We start from the raw sequence: 17,112 nt of genomic DNA, 5'->3' as shown, positions 1-17,112 counted from the left end.
AACATATCCCTGCTACACGAGTTCCCAGTCCTCTGTCTGGGGCCTGCACACACGCTGGGGCTCAGTTTACATATTGCCATGCCATTTACTCCAAACATCTGAAACTAACACATTTACCTGGGCTCTCCTGGAGACTTGGTCATCTTTCATAAGAAAATAAAATGGTGGCAGCTAAAAAGCACTTTTACTGTATTTGCTGTTACACCTCTGAGCACCTGATCACAGAATGTCAGGGACTGGAAGAGACTTGGAGAAATCATCTAGTCCAAGTGCCCTGCCAGAGCAGGACCACCTATACCAGATGGCACAGGAATGCATCCAGGGAGGTCCTGAATACCTCCAGGGAGGGAGACTCCACAGCCCCCCTGAGCAGCCTATTCCAGTCTTCTGTCACCCTCACAGCAGAAAAAAAATCCTCCTCATGTTTCCACAGAACTTCCTATGCCTCAGCTTCCACCCACTGCCCCTTGTCCTGTCATTGGGCATCACCCAGCAGAGCCTGGCTCCAGCCTCCTGGCACTCACCCTGCACATCTTTATAAACGTGAATGAGGTCACCCCTCAGGCTCCTCTTCTCCAAGCTCAAGAGCCCCAGCTCCCTCAGGCTCTCCTCGTGAGGAAGATAAATATCCTGATGGTATTGTCCTATTGCTGCCTGAACTCAGCTGCTGACTGCTCTAAAACTCATTTTCCTGTTCTACTCACAACAAAATAAGTGTATCACCCTGTGTTTTGAAAGGGAGACCTGAAAGAATTTTATCTGTACTTAATTCTATAGCAACAAGTAAACAACACAGCTGCCAGCAAAGGAAAGGGAACACAATCAGTAACTTGGGTGGTCTCCTCAATCCTCTCTTCCTACATTAAAACCAGCAGCCACTTCTCTGCCATGATTAGTACTGGACACACAGACTGCTAGGTTTGAATTTCCTCTCCTGCTGTATCTGCACACTTAATAATTGCCCTAATGTGAATATTTACCTTTTTTGACTCTGGATATCCCACTACCATCACCAAAATTTTAAAGGTTTTTTTTTCATCTATCTTCTCTTCCTTTTCTCCTCTCAACAAACTACTACAGCTACTTCACTTTTACAGTTTGAAGAAAAGGGTTTGGGGATTGTTGAGTTTGGGTTTTGGTTGTTTTGTTGGTGTGGGGGATTGAGGTTTTGGGGTTTTGGTTTTTTGGCAGGGTGTGTTTGTTTCCTTAACATGGATTGAGTTTGTTGTGCTTGGGGATTTCTTTCTCTTCCACAGACACAGAAGAACCATCCACAACCCAAGAAGTGATTTTTGGATGTACACAGATGGCCCATCTGATAAATTTCCTATCAGTCATACACTTAACTGATTACCTTTTTCTTCCCAAAAGTACTTTCATGATTCTTCACAGCACTTCTAAACACACCTTTTAGCCACACCATATGTTGCTAGTGAGGTCTGCTATGCTGAGCTGACTGTTGGGCAGCTGAAGGCACCCCCAGCTTTACAGGAAGGAAAACAGAGCACAGGCACTGAGAAGCTGCTGCAGTGGAGGGGAGCAGAGCCAGGGCCAGTTCTGCAGGAACACAGCTCCTTTGTGACTAATTAGCAGACCGAGCCAGTTGACGGAGCTGCAGATACCAGGGCTCCACTAAGGCAAGCACAGAGAACAGCTCCGAGCTGAGGTCACTGAGTTAAACTAAGCGATGACACAGCCTGCAGATTTCTCTCTGTGCAGGCACAGAACACACCAGCCTTTGTCACTCGCTGAGCTCTGACTAGGACAACTGACTGGGGGAGCTGTTCAAGGGTCCAAATGGCTACCACTTGGACTTTTTTCTCCCCTTGAATCTCAAGTTTTGTTTGACTCCATTTTAAAGCATGACATACGTGATATGATTGAGGTCCTGGAGCGGGTCCAGAGAAGGGCACTGAATGCAGTGAAGAGTCTGGAGAACAGATCTCAACTGAGCCATCTACTTGGCTGATAATTGTCCTTTCAGTTTTATACATGTTCTCATTAGCAATATTCAATTCCTGTCCTTTTTTATGCAGAGTGATGCCAGAAGCAACCTGCAAACTAAACAACTGAAAACTGCTGTTAGAGTTAAAAGAAAGGTGAGGAAGAAAAAACAGGACCATACATCAGCACTGCTCAGGCCACACCTTGAGTACTGGGTCCACATCTGGGCTCCTCAGTTCAAGAGAGATGTTGAGATTCTGGAACATGTCCAGACAAGAGCGATGAAGATGTGAGGGGCCTGGAGCACAGCCCTATGAGGAGAGGCTGAGGGAGCTGGGGGTGTGCAGCCTGCAGAAGAGAAGGCTCAGAGCAGAGCTCATTGCTGTCTACAACTACCTGAAGGGAGGCTGTAGCCAGGTGAGGTTGGACTCTGCTGCCAGGCACCCAGCAACAGAACAAGGGGACACAGTCTCAAGTTGTGTTGGGGGAGGTCTAGGCTGGATGTTGTTGGCAGAGAGAGTGATTGGCATTGGAATGGGCTGCCCAGGGAGGTAGTAGAGTTGCCATCCCTGGAGGTGTTCAAAAAAAGCTGGGATGAGGCACTCAGTGCCATGGTCTAGTTCACTGCCTAGGGCTGGGTGCTAGGTTGGACTGGATGATCTTGGAGGTCTCTTCCAACCTGGTTGATTCTATGAAGACAGCATTCCAAGTAGTAGCCTAACAAGTCAGCCAATGAAGTACATAATTTGTCATACTCAGCATGGATTCACACACTCCTACTCTTTTATAGTAACCTTACCCATCTCCTTCTGTTGTCTCATTTCCTCAATTATTTCCAAGGGATTTTGGAAAACCTAACAACATTTGGCAACCTTTTTCCTTTTATTTATCTGTGCTGATATGAAGTGAAACATGAATCTATATTTAGGAGACACTGATTCCCTTTGCAGTTGCTGGTTACATTTTGCAGAGGCAGGAAGCGTAATAGCCCATTGCCTTTTTGTCACGTTTCAGCATGTTGTCAAAGTTTCCTACCACTATCAGCCACTCCTGAGCTTTTCCTGTTAAGATGACTACACTGTCATACCATAAATCAAAGCCTCAGAACTGTCAGTAAAAATCTTCTACAGCCTACATTAAGTTTTACCAGATGTACTTCAAACTGACCTGCAATTTCAATCTGAGCTGCTACTTGCACCTTTTTCCTTCCTGTTATATCCTTAACAGAGTTTATTATCCCTTTCATTTCTCTTCCATCATTTATCTTCCAACTCCTAACTCAGTAACACTAAATAAATTCTCCTTTATACACATTGACATTATTTTGTCACCACTATTTGAACAAGAGATACAAAAGTTAAGGCCAAAACCATCCTAGACAGTCAGATTAACACCCTAGAGAGACTGAGTGCTTTTGCTTTCTCTGCTGGGGCTGAAGATGATACACAAGTAAACCACACAAGTCAGTGCCTACAATGGCACTCAATATATTCCTTAAACCCTCAGCAGCTTAAATTGAATCAGCCCCTGCAGCAAAGCATGCCACAGATAGCATGATTTCCTTTTGTTAGACTTCAACAAGAGTTCCTTTTCATCACAAGAAAAAAAAGGAGCTTTTCAGTTTGCATTAATGCTCACAGCTATTCCCTATTCCTTCTCTCCTGCTCATTGTCAGTGTCCATTTTGTGTACACCCTCTCACACCTACCCAGTTCTGGGACCAACTTCAGACCGTCTGTGTCTGCTCTGCTGTGAAGACTCAAAGCATTAAGCAACTAAGAACCTTTGGCAGGGCAACAGCCTCAGTGAAGTCTAACAGACAGGTCTGACTTCTTTTCTTGGACATTAAAAGAAAAGGCTTTGAGGACAGAAACAAACTGAACCTAAGCAGTAATATCTTCCTTGTTTTCTTAGAAACCTTGTCAGCTCTGACAACAGCATTGACCAGCTGCCACTAGAATGGAAGGAGGGAAAGGGTTTGCCTTTGCAGTCAGAGCAGACTGTTCTGTTGGTCAAGATGGATGAGAAAAAGGAATCCCACAGAGGCTCTTACCAGGCCAGCCACAGGGCTGGTCTGGTAGCCAAATGTTGTCAGCATCTCTGCTTCTCAAAAATGAATCATTAGTGGGTGCTCAGAGAGGGCCTCGCTGCTCCCCTCCTCCAGATAAAACCCAGACCACTCTAACTTTTATCCAAAGCCACCTCAGACATCAGTGTGCTCCTCAGTGTCTCTCCAGGCACCAACTAAGAAAAGCATGAATGGGATTATTGACATATACTCTTCAGCACCAGCAGTGGAGGAAAAACCAAACATGTTCTTATATTCTGTACCCATGAATCAATCAGGGTCTCAAGTCTCAGAAACATGAGAAGAGAGTCTTCAGATCTGTAACGTTTCAAGAGATGTATTAGACCAGAAAGAAAATCAGAAGGTAGAGAACAAACATTTGAGTCATCTTCTGAAATTGCTTAGCTCCAGGCTAGGTTTCTAAAGAACTAGGATTAATAAGAACCAAACAGATACCAAAGAAAGACAGAATTTCTCTTCTCTCATGGCACTGCACTTCCAGGTGTCATACAGTGAAGTGGCCAGAGACAGCAAGCAGATGACACTCTAAATCATAGCCTATCACTCAGGTAGAACTCATCCCAACTAAATTCCAGTGTTAGTCAGACAGAACAAAAGAGCTTTAAAAGGCTTCATAGATTTTTATGGATGTAATATTTTTAAGAGCTCTAAGGAACCTGTCACCAAGGTGAAAAGCATTGCAGCTGTGACAATGAACTACAGAAGGAAGCAAACAGAATTAAAGCATTTTGAGGTGCTGCAGGAAGTTCATCCTTTTGTTACATTTGAAAACATAAAAGCAAAGCACCTATTCTGCAAACAATACAAGTAATGGGGTCTGCTCTGACAACTTTCCCTGAAAAACAGCCCCAAGGAGTCAGAATTTCGTTGTTTAAGAAGCCACAACATATCCAGTACAGCTTTTCCTGAGGTCACTAGGCAGTAAAACCAGAGGCCAATATCAGACAACATACCTGACTTGCATTTTGGTTCAAGGAAGTATCTTTGAGACAAGACTTTTCTCACATACATAGCAAAGTCTGCTTTACATTTTCTGAGCAATTCAGTTTATTAAAAGATTTGATTTCATTTCAAGCACCTGAGGTTGGCCATACTTGAAGCAAAGATATGGGCCAAGAGATCTTGAAAGACTTTCCAACCCAAATTACCCCAGGTTTTGTTTTCACATGTTCTGCAAGCATTTCTAATCTGGAACTCTACAGCAGGTCATATCATTAGTCTCAAAATTGAAATAAAATTAATGAAAGCAAAAAGGATGAATAAAAATCAGTCCCTAGAACTTGAACTTTCTGGTTTTCTGCATGCAAAATATCTGTGGTAGCTTGGATTTCATGGTGTTCAGGAAGGCATTTCTCCAAGCATCATTAAAAACACTTATTGAAGAATCACATCTTAAGCTGCACTTCTGTCCTCCTCCCCCATCCAAAACTTCAATCATGAAGCAGGAGAAAAAAAGCCAAAGCCTAAGACTTTAGGTATCACTTAACTAAATGCAGTCTTAATCAAATATTTCCAATTTTTTTTATATCAAATGCTTTTAATTCAAATTCACTCCAAAAATGCACACTGCAAGTCCTTACAACTACTTCAAATCATGCAACCAATTTGCATGCTTAATTATGACAACAAATTTAAAAGAGCATTTAAAACATTCCAAAGAGGCTCATTTAAAGCTTCTTCCATCACTTACAGAAGCCACCTGGGAAAGAATGTAAACACTTCAAATTGGTTTCACATCCTAGCATATGGCACTACTACTACTACCACCTCCCAAAATTAAGTTTTACCCACTGGTTTCTTTTCACAGCAAGAAGAATCTGAAAGTGCTGTTACACACACACGCAGTCACACACGGGGGAGTTGTGTGTAGTAAGCATATTTATATCCAGACTCTTACATATATGTACCTATGTAAATATAACATCTGTCTATGCTTGGTCTTTTCCACCTGGCAACTATCTTTCCTTTAACTTGCAGGTACTAAAATATACTTTGCAATATTTTATTTGGCTGTATATGGGAGTCTAATTGTTTTGTGGACAGATATGTGCAGAAAAATCACGTTAAAACATACTTTTTGTTTTCTCATTCCTTTGACAGTAGCAAGAGGAAGGCACTGCATAGAGATCTGGACAGGTTTAATTGACAGGCTGAGGGCAACAGAAGGATTAACAAGACCAAAGGCCAGGTCCTGCACTTCGGCCACAATGACCCCAAGCAACACCACAGGCTTGAGGCAGAGTGGCTGGAAAGCAGCCCTGTGGGGTGCTGCTGGATGGCCAGCTGAACACCAGCCAGCAGTGTGCCCAGGTGGCCAAGGAGACCAATGGCATCTTGGCCTGTATCAAAACCGGAGTGTCCAGGAGTAGGGGAAGTGACTGTGCCCCTTGTACTCAGCCCTGGTGAGACCACAGCCACAGCTTCAGTACTGTGTTCTGTTCTAGGGCCCACAGTATAGAAGACATCAAGGCCCTGGAGCACATCCAGAGAAGAGCAACAAGTCTGGCAAGGAGCTTGGGCTGTTTAGTATGGAGAAAGTTAAGGGAGATCTTATTTCTCTATCTACAACTACCTGAAACAAGGTCATAGTGAGGCTGGTGTTGGTCTCTTCTCCCAAGTAACCAGTGACAGGATGAGAGGAAATGGGTTTAACCTGTGCCAGGGGAGGCACAGCTTGGACATTAAGAAAAACCTTTTTGCTGAGAGAGTACTGAGGCATTAGAATAGGCTGCTTAGGGAGATGGTGGAGTCACCATCCCTGGAGGCATTCAAGAAGCTGTAGATGTGGTGCTGCAGGACATGGTTTAGCAGCCATGGTGGTTGGGTTACAGATGGACTCAATGATGTTAGAGGTGTTTTCCAGCCTTAGTGATTCTATAACTCTCAGAAGGCAAAGCAACTTTCACTCTTTTAGAAAATTAAACCACAAGTATTAGTAGAGACTTTTCCCAGAAACTATCCAGCATATTTGACCATAATTCTAAATGCTTTTATACCTAATATTTTAATAATTAATGCCATCACCCAGGAAGAGAGACTGTGACAGGGTAATTATGGACTGTTACATAATCTCTTTTAATCACAGAACAAGCAGCAGTTTTAAATACTGAAAGATGTAACATTCAAACTCTCCTTAATCTGAGTTACTTCTTCCAGTACAGAGCCACCTAGTTTTATAAGCTAACCCAGACCGTGATATTTATTGCTTGTAAAGTCTTCTCAAGCATCTTCGTTGGAAATCCCAGAAAGAGATTCCAAATTTGTGTGTTTAAGTCCCCAGCTGCAGGGAGCATTCATTGTGTTTAACCACTAAAGGATAACACCTTGGAAGAAAGTTAATGCAACATTAGATTGTTGCCTAGGAAACTGAATTAAGTCTCTTATCAGCCATTATACTTCAATACAAAGATCACCAACATGCTCATCAGAACACTGGAAAGCATCTGTCCTAAAACTATTGTACTGATTCTGTCCAAACCTAATTTATGGCATATATGTAGGCTGTCAAGACTGAACTAATAATAAAGCATTTAAGGTTTATATTTCTTTGCAAAAAGCCTATAATGCTTATGAGTACAAATATTCAGTCAGTTATTTTCCTCTGTCCTTAAATCTATTCCCCATCTTAAGTGAACAGGAAATTAAACAGAGGAAGGGAAAAAAATATTTAAAAGAAAAGCTATTCCATGTTACAGTTGGGTAATGCACTGTTAATTTGCCTTCGTTTATGAAGTTCTGAATCACAAATAAGAACATCTCCAGTCACCAAAGGAGAGTGCTCTTTATTAGGATAAAAACACTTTTAAGGTTCCAGGTATTTTATGACAAAATACAGCTATACAAAAACGAGGTTTTGCCTAGAAAAACAGCAGTTATTGATTGCTCCAGTAAAGCAATGGAACAGGCTGCCCAGGGAAGTAGAATCATAGAATCAAAGAGGTTGGAAGAGACCTCCAAGATCATCCAGTCCAACCTAGCACCCAGCCCTAGCCAGTCAACCAGACCATGGCACTAAGTGCCTCAGACAGTCTTTTCTTGAACACCTCCAGGGATGGTGCCTCCACCACCTCCCTGGGCAGCCCATTCCAATGCCAATCACTCTCTCTGCCAACAACTTCCCCCTAACATCCAGCCTAGACCTACCTCGACACAACTTGAGACTGTGTCCCCTTACTCTATTGCTGGTTGCCTGGCAGAAGAGGCCAACCCCCACCTGGCTACAATGTCCCTTCAGGTAGTTGTAGACAGTAATAAGATCACCCCTGAGCCTCCTCTTCTCCAGGCTGCACACCCCCAGCTCCCTCAGCCTCTCCTCATAGGATTTGTGTTCCAGGCCCCTCCCCAGCTTTGTCGCCTTTCTCTGGACACGTTCCAGCACCTCAACATCTCTCCTGAATTGAGGGGCCCAGAACTGGACACAGCACTCAAGGTGTGGCCTGACCAGTGCAGAGTACTGGGGCAGAATAACCTCCCTTGTCCTTGTGCAGTGGAGTGACCACCTCTGAAGGCATATAAAAAACATGGAGATGTAACCCAGGACATGGTTTAGTGGTCCACTCGGCGGTGCTGGGTTAGCAGTTGGACCTGATGATCTTAAGATTGTTTTCCAAGCTAAATGGTTTTATTTTCTTCTGGCACCTGCAAAGAACTCACTCTAGTCAGAGCACACAGCACCAAAGAGACAAGAGAGATTTTATGAAAAGCAGTGGTACCTCACCAAGCTGTAAGGGTTCTCTGCAGAACAGCTGCCTAGGAGGTAATTCAGCTCACTCAGTGCAGCTGAAATTTCCACTTGTTCGAGAAGTCTTACAGAAATGAAGGTACCATAATGATAAAGGCATGAAGAAAGAAACACCACCCCATATACTAGCACTACACAGGAAAGAGATTGTTATGGTAGACAGTCTCATGAATACATTAGGTCAATTTTCAGGATGCAGTGATGGAACAAAGAAATAGATGATCAGTAATTATGAAAATAATAGATGGCATAATACAACCAAAACAGAATTATGCTACTATAAACACATGCTGCATCTGTGCTGTTACAGCTTCCTCAGCTCATAAGCATTACACAGAAAGGCACTGAAAGGGGAAACAAGCACAATAAAAACCATGGAACCATGTGTATGCAAGAAACAATGGAACTGGGACTCCTGCCCGGGATGGGGAGGGAGGAACGGTAGCAGAGGAGAGGCACAGAAGAGATCTCTAACACAAAGACTGGCAGTCAAGAAGGTTAGAAATGATGGCTCCCCTCTCCAACACCAGATCTAGCAATCATCAAGATATCTGGAAGCCAGTACAAAAGAGTTTGGCATAATTAAGCCTTGCTACAGAATGCTTTAAAACCAGAGGTCTGTGTGGGTTCAAAAACTAACCAGATAAAGCTGTGAGTGACAGAGGAGACACTGAAGACATAATCTGCTTCATCTGGTCCTACTCTGCCAGCCTGCTGACAGCCAGGGGGTCATACTGAAGGGGTTATCACTGCTTGTCTGTCCTGACCTTGCTTTATTCTCAGCCATCTGCAAAGGGACCACTGTCAGATATGAGTCTTTGTCCTGATTTAGTGGAACCATTCTCAGATTACATTAGAAGCCAAATCTGCAGAGTCAACACAACATGGTTTGGGAAACTGCTGGTTCCTTATGTTCTGTTGAGGGAAGCTGTTTTCTTAGTCTTGATTTTAATTACTCTCATAACCCTTGGGCTACCCACACTCCCAGACACTTACAATAAAGTTCTTGTAGTACTGCTTCACTGAAGAACGCTGAAATTAATCCAAGTCTTATTTTAAGGCTCAGGGAGACAGCTACCAACTGAAGAGCTTCCATACTATAAATTACTCTTAAACCAGTCATTTAAAATTAAGCTGGTTTCTGCCTTTACTGAGACTTAACATTTCAGTGTCTGTTAGGTTTATGTTAAAGCTGATCAGGCACAACAGTGACCTGCATATCCAGCATAATTCTCTCTACAGACCTTCATTCTGGAGACACACAGAAGAGCAATGTCAGCTGAAGGCTTTTTTCAAAGGTAGTTCTGGAGATGCCCACTGATGCTAAAGCACACAGTGGCAGTACTCTTTTTTTCCCCAAGATAAATATTACTGACTGAAGTAACAGTTTGATTTCCTCATAATTTCAAACTGCTGAAATACTGTGACCACAAAAAAAGGGGCTTCCAGGACCTGAACTGGGCCTGCAAGAATGCTGCAGAGGGACTGTTTACAAAGGCCTGCTGTGATAGAAAGATAGGCAATGGTTTGAGATTCAAGAAGAGTAATTTCAATTGGATGTTCTGAGCAAATTCTTTACTGTGAGGGTGAAGGAACACCGGAACAAGTTACCCAGGGAAGTAGCTGAGACCCCAACTCTGGACATATTTAAGGTCAGGCTTGCCAAGGCTTTGAGCAACCTCCTCTAGTGGAGGATGTCCCTGCTGGACTACATCACCTGTGAAGGTCTCTTCCAACCCAAACCATTCTATGACTCTGTGAACCTATTCTCAAACAATTCACACTTCAAAAACAAACAAGTAAGTTAAGAACAACAACTTCTAAAAGCTTTTTTAAGCTGCTGTAATTTTCAAGTCCTCCACACCACTAGAACATAAATCAAACCAGAGTAAACTCTTGAAACCTAGCCACTGTTTGTAGCTACATATAGAGGCTATTAAAACATCAATATTCTGCATAGCACAATATGCCTCTGGTTCCATTACACTGCTCCAACACAAAACTAACCAGCCAAAGAAAAGCAGTTTTACACTCTGTAGCATTCTCCTGCAGTGGTTCTACAGCATCCTGGAATTTGTTTCCAAGTAGTTCATGCTTAAGTTATACAACTTCATTTAATATTTGTAATCTTGCAAGTTTTGCTGATGTCTTCAATACAAAAGCTGCCATGGAGAGAAGAGAAACCCCAGCATTTTGACAGACAATTTGAGATAGCTGGAGATGTGGCAACAAGAAGCAAAATACTGCACATGATTTTTGGAAAGCTAGAAAGTCCTGTTAAAAACAGCCAGTGATGTAACACCACTGTTAATGCCTTGGGATCACCATCTCTTCTCAAGGACAGCAGCAAAATTAGCTGAGCAGTATAGTTTGCTTGTACCTCCCAGAAAACTCTTTCACACTCAGGCACACATAGATCCACTAATCCAAAGTTCATTTGAGTAAACATTTCACACAACAGTAACAGTACCCTTTTTTTTTAATCTCATAAAAAATTTAGGCAACTAAAAGCTACAAAATCCAGTTATCTAACAGGAGGTGGAGCACACAGCTCTCAGACCACAGGTATCAGCTGACAAAAGGATTTAATTCAATTGATCTGCAAATAAAACACCCTCTCTTAAACACAAGTTTAAAGGCAACACATTCCAATGTAGTTTTTGGATGACAGTCTTTGGAAGTGGTAAAGCAGAGGGACTTGGACAAGATGGAGATATGGGTCCAGGTGAACCTCATGAGGTTCAAGAAGTGCAGGCCTCTGCACCTGGGCTGGAACAAGCCTCATTATTAAAACAGACTAGGGGATGAGGTGGTAGAAAGTTGCCCTAGGGAAAAGGACTTGGAGGTGCTGATGGACAAGAATCTGAACATGAGCCAATAGTATGTGCCTGCACCCCAGAAGGCAAATCACATCCTGGGCTGCCTCAAAAGAAGTGTGGCTAGCAGATCCACAGAGGTAACTCTGCCATTTTGCTCTGCTCTGGTGAGATCTCACCTGGAGTATTGCATTCAGGTCTGGATCAGGTCCAGGAGGGCATTTAAATAATCAGGAGGCTGGAGCACAGGCTGAGGGAGCTGGGGTTATTCAGCCTGGAGAAGAGGAAACTCCAGGGAGACCTAATAGCAGCTTTCCAGTACCTGAAGGGGGCTACACGAAGGATGGAGACATACTGTCAATAAAGGCCTGCAGTGATAGGACGAGGGGCAATGGATTCAAACTAGAGAAGTTTAGACTAGATGTGAGGAACAAGTTCTTCACCATGAGGCCAGTGAAACAGTAGTGTCTGGAGCAATGGTTGAGACCCATGCCTGGAGATACTCAAAATGAGGCTCGACAGGGCTTTGGGCAACCTGATCTGGTTGAGGATGTCCCTTCTTTCTGCAGAGGGGGTTGGAGTAGATGATCTTTAAGGGTCCCTTCCAACTCATACACAGCATGGGCGTGGAAAGCACTATACAGCACAAAACTAATTACTGAAAAGATCTTCCTGGAACCTTGAAAAAAATCCCAGCCACCATCCAGTGATCTCATGATGAGGTTAATATCAAATTATTTAAACCCTAACAACAGCATTCAGATGCTTTACTAATGTATTATAATTAGTTCAGAAGGCTTTCGACACATCCCACTTCAGCTGCTGGAAGGGAGAAATATCTTTTTCATTTTAGTCTTAAGAGAAAGAAAATCATATTTCACTTACCAGTTCCTATATAGGATTTAAAGCGTCCTGATAGTCTGTCGACAAAGGCACCTAAAACATCTAATCCCAGTAGTGCTACCTGTTGAAACAAAAGCAGTAGATGTACAAAATGGATCACTGAAGAATTCTTTAGAGTGTATTTTAAAGAAACTAAGCACATTGAGTATTTCAGCATGCTTACATGTATCTTAAGCTAAAGATGAAGTTCCACTTGGACAGTTGATAAGGCCTTGAAAGCTTTTATTAAGTCAAAGTTACCACAATGTTTGGCACAGATTAAGTATATTTACACATATCAGTGCACTTCAGATTTTTCAGTATTTGTCTTAAAGAAATAAACTTTAGAAATCCAATGTTTTAGTGTTTCCAACTACAAATTATGCTGATTAATAACTGGGAGTACTAAGGAGCTGGAAGAAGCTCCTGTCTGGATCATGTATTTCTTTCCTCTCCTGATCATAGGTTAGCACTGCAGTTCTGTCCTTCATTTCCTTTAAAAGATGAGTCTAGAGCTAAGTCAGTATGAACTGAAAATAAAATTTCCATTGAAACAGATTTTTGTAAGGCTGTAGGCTTGACCTCCTCTACCAAGTTTCTAAGCTACTGAAAGAAACAAAAGAGAATTCCTTAACAACAAAAAAAGGTGCAGTTAACAGACTCAGAAAAACAACTTGAAATGCCAAACTAGCTAAGCCCCCAAACTTAAGCACTAACACAGACTGGAAGGAAAAAACCCCACCACAACATGATTTAAGCTATTTCCCAGATGCTAAGAGCTTACTTCAATCTGCCTACTGGGCTCATCCACTAAGGTTATTACATCGTTTTCCAAACACCCAAAAGAAAACAACTCAGAGAAGTTAATATGTTTTTCCCCAGGAGTTCAGCCCACAGTATTTGTCCACCTGCTTGTGAAACTGGCCAAGTTTTATTTCTCTTTGTTAGCTCTTGTTAAAAACAAATACAAAGCAACAATAACAATAAATAATCAGAAGAAAAGAAGTTCCAAATACTCCTGGGATTGTGAGGAAGTTCTAGAAACTGAAAATATCTGCTAATACAGAAACAAAATCATTCAAAAATGCCAGGGAGGGACTTTTTAGGCTCTTGGGTAGTAACAGGACTAGGGGGGATGGAGCAAAGCTGGAGGTGGGGAGGTTCTAACTGGATGTGAGGAGGAAGTTCAGCATCAGAGTGGTGAGAGGCTGGAATGGGTTGCCCAGGGAGGTGGTTGAGGCTCCATCCCTGGAGGTGTTTAAGGCCAGGCTGGATAAGGCTCTGGGCAGCCTGCTCTAGGGTAGGGTGTCCCTGCCTGTGGCCAGGGGTTGGAACTAGATGATCCCTGTGGTCCCTTCCACCCTGATTCTATGGTCAGACATGATCAAAGTAAATTATTTTGACAGGTCAGGACAGTGTTTCTCCCCTTAGCTACCCTGCATACTGAGCCAAGACTTCAGTCTTCACTTCCTGTAAGAGTCCTTTTAGGACTTCCTGAAGCTTGGGAATTTGTAAGTTTTTCCTGCTCTCACTTTCTAGTAACACATGCCTTGCAATTTTTTCCCCATTAAGGCATGAACACAATTCCTGCCCTCGATGAGCTGTTCATTTTCATAAAGCTTGGAACCGCATTTTCTTGGACAATTCCATCTCCTTCAGATCCTTATCTGTCACAATTGTCCACACCAGACAAGAGAGAAAAGACAGCAGGCTGGAGATGAATGTGAATACACAACACCCATGTGCACAGGCACATGTGAGCCTTGCTTCCCACTGGGAACTAAGTGAGTAAGGTCCCCATAAACTCTACAATGTGAAGCAGCTGCATAATTAACCAGATTGTAGTAAATTCAATATTTCTACAATAGATCTCCTTTTAAACCAGAGGTACAAAACTTAGTTACAAGTTAGCACAGCTTACCTGGAAGGCTCAGAGAATTTTATGACATATTAAAACAAAACAGCAAATTTAAGTGGATGGCCTCACTGACTTAAATTAATGTATCACCAACAAGTGAGTGCATCTACAGCTGCAGATGAGAAACCAGAATATAGTAATTGATAACTTAGGAAAAAAAAAACCCTAAGCCAGCTTTTACAGTGACCTCAAAGCTTCCCAAAAGCTCTTGCTGTGAATGTTTCTGCCAAACTACAGAAGACAAAAATTCCATCTAAAAAAAGTGATGCCTGAAAGAAATCAGAAATTCATTCAGGAAGAAATAAGAACAAGTGATGCCTGAAAAAAGTAATTTATTTGGCATAGACACATGTTTTTTTCTATGCTTCTGTTTCCAGACTGGAAGTCCTACCTTAGACTTGTCCTTCCAGTGACAACTTTTAAAATACCCTTCCAATGCCTAAGGAGGAACATCTGGTACAAACTACAACACAGGAGGTTCCACCTCAACACAAAGAGATACTTCTTCACCCTGAGTGTGACAGAGCACTGGAACAGGCTGCCCAGAGAGGTTGTGGAGTCTCCTTCCCTGGAGCCTTTCAAACCCCACCTGGATGCTTTCTTGTGCAGCCTGCCCTAAGTGATCCTGCTTTGCAGGAGAGCTGGATTGGATGATCTCTGGAGGTCTCTTTCAACCCAGAATGTTCTTTTGTTTCTGAGTCTAATGCACAAATTACAGCCTGTCCAGCACTGTAAACCTAACAGAGAGTCTCTGTCTTCTCCAAAACCTTTATGAGGATTTTATCTTTCAAAAGTCTACCCTGAAGAGAGATTCTGAACAAGAGTGAGCTCAGGGATTTAAAAAGTGAAGCACACATGGCTCTTTTTTTCTCTCCAGATCTACTCCCAAAGAAGCATTCTAAGTAAGAGTATTTCTTGATTAGCATCCCCTTGATTATTTTCTCCAGTGCTTAGGCTCTAGTCTTCAGAGGTTTGTTTTTTTTTTGTGGCACTTACTTTGCCTTGTTGGTTGATTTTGATTGGGAAAGGGTGAGGATTGCTTGGTTTTGAAGTCTTACCTGGGTAAAAACAGTGACCGTATGGAATATTGAATGTCCAAATACCTAAGGATCAGAGGCTTGATAACTAGCAGCTCATCATTCTACCATGACTGTCATTGTCAGCAAGATCTGATCATTTGCATTTCATTTGTGTGGGAGTACTCACTGACATAATGCCTGCAGATTCCATATTTTTCTATCACTGCCTAAGAATGGATGAAGTTTAACCACCTCTGATGATGCAAGACACATTTATCTTGATTGACCGCTCAAGCAGTTGGCAGTGTGGTGCTGACTCTTTGCAGCTGTCCAACAAACATTTGCTTAATGAATACAGTAAGGGTTCTGTTCAAATAATTAGTGTACAAAGCAACAACAGTGGCTATAAATACAATGAATTTGAATATCCTGATGAGTAGCTTTGTCTTGTGTCCTTACTCTATGAAAACGTGTGGTGTAGTCCCTACTGTATGCAATAAAGGTAGGAGACTAAGCCTGCATTGAAGAAATGCTAAAGCAACACACACTGTTGTGAAATTCTCCTCTTTAACAGGTCCTAAGCTAGAAGCTTTATAGGTATGAGGTAAGGGAACAGGTTACTATAGTCTTAAAGTAGCAATCCTCTACCGACATCATGATAGTTATTCTTCAGCTCATACAAAGTCCTTTGTGGTCTACAACCTTGAAAATATAACAGGTATGAAATGTCATGGTGTCTGCAGAGTGAGAAAGTATGATGTGACCACAGGCTGGAGGTCATGGGAAGTTGCCCTACCTACAAAATTGATTCTCATGCTACATTTCAAATCAAGCCAGAAATACATGGCTGCAGAGTATACCAAATAAACACCTTTGTTTCTGTACATCAGTTTTAACACTTCTCTGCTTTCATACAATGTTCTGAGTTTCAGCATCTCCTAGCAGCTATCAGCCATGCAGGATCCTAAAGATTCTGGTAGGAGTCTCTAGAAATTGATATGCAGTCACAAGAGCAGCATCAACAATAAACAAGCTTAAAAAAACAAATCACAAATAAAGGCAGATTTGATCTGAAAAAAGAAACAGATTCCAAACTCTCAGACACTGTCTGGACAGTAGCAACACAGGCTCTTCTTTATCAACAGAAAAATCTTTTCTCTTGCCAGCATTATAGCTCTTTCCTCATCAGCTTCAGTGAGGGATGTATTTCTTATGGGATTAAAATCGTTGGATCTGTTTCTTATTCTGCATTCATTAAGCCTTTTGCCTGTTGCCTAGAAAGAGCCTTTGTATATTGAGACTGAGTCATCAGCTCACTATTGTTTGATGCATTTAAATGCTGCTTTTTTGAGGTTTGCAGTGGAAATTTCAGCTTATTGGAACTGAGGTTGGTTAGCTGGTGAGGTACTTTTCAACAACCTAGTATTCAGCAGCATTCCTGACTTCTTGGATCACAACAGAACTGCCAGCCTAACAGAGAAAAACTTATCTGTTCCAGAAAGGACCAGACTCTTTAATGTATTCAAGATGTTTCAACCAAACTGTAATTACAAATTGACCCAGTGATGAAGAACTGAGTCTGTTTCTTGCTCCACAGCGTTCCTTTGCCAGCTCTCCTTCTGCCTGCTCTTTCCAGCACTACTACTGCTCCACTGTGGGCACCTTCAGGTATCCAAGCCTATACAAACTGTTCTTCAAACCACA

General features: G+C 42.3%; 1 protein-coding gene across 33 annotated transcripts in view; it reads right to left on the bottom strand.

Moving 5' to 3' along the window:
• Nucleotides 1-17,112, bottom strand: part of CLASP2 (cytoplasmic linker associated protein 2) — a 140,701-nt gene that overhangs the window by 114,432 nt on the left and 9,157 nt on the right. For all 33 annotated transcript variants that reach the window (XM_064169650.1, XM_064169628.1, XM_064169636.1 and 30 more), the window contains exon 2: nt 12,475-12,553. In XM_064169650.1, coding sequence (XP_064025720.1) covers nt 12,475-12,553 — 79 coding nt within the window. The remainder of the gene's footprint in view (nt 1-12,474; nt 12,554-17,112) is intronic.

The sequence above is a fragment of the Pogoniulus pusillus genome, chromosome 32, assembly GCF_015220805.1.
Source record: "Pogoniulus pusillus isolate bPogPus1 chromosome 32, bPogPus1.pri, whole genome shotgun sequence".
Taxonomy (NCBI): domain Eukaryota; kingdom Metazoa; phylum Chordata; class Aves; order Piciformes; family Lybiidae; genus Pogoniulus; species Pogoniulus pusillus.
This window is presented reverse-complemented; position numbering and strand designations above follow the sequence as displayed.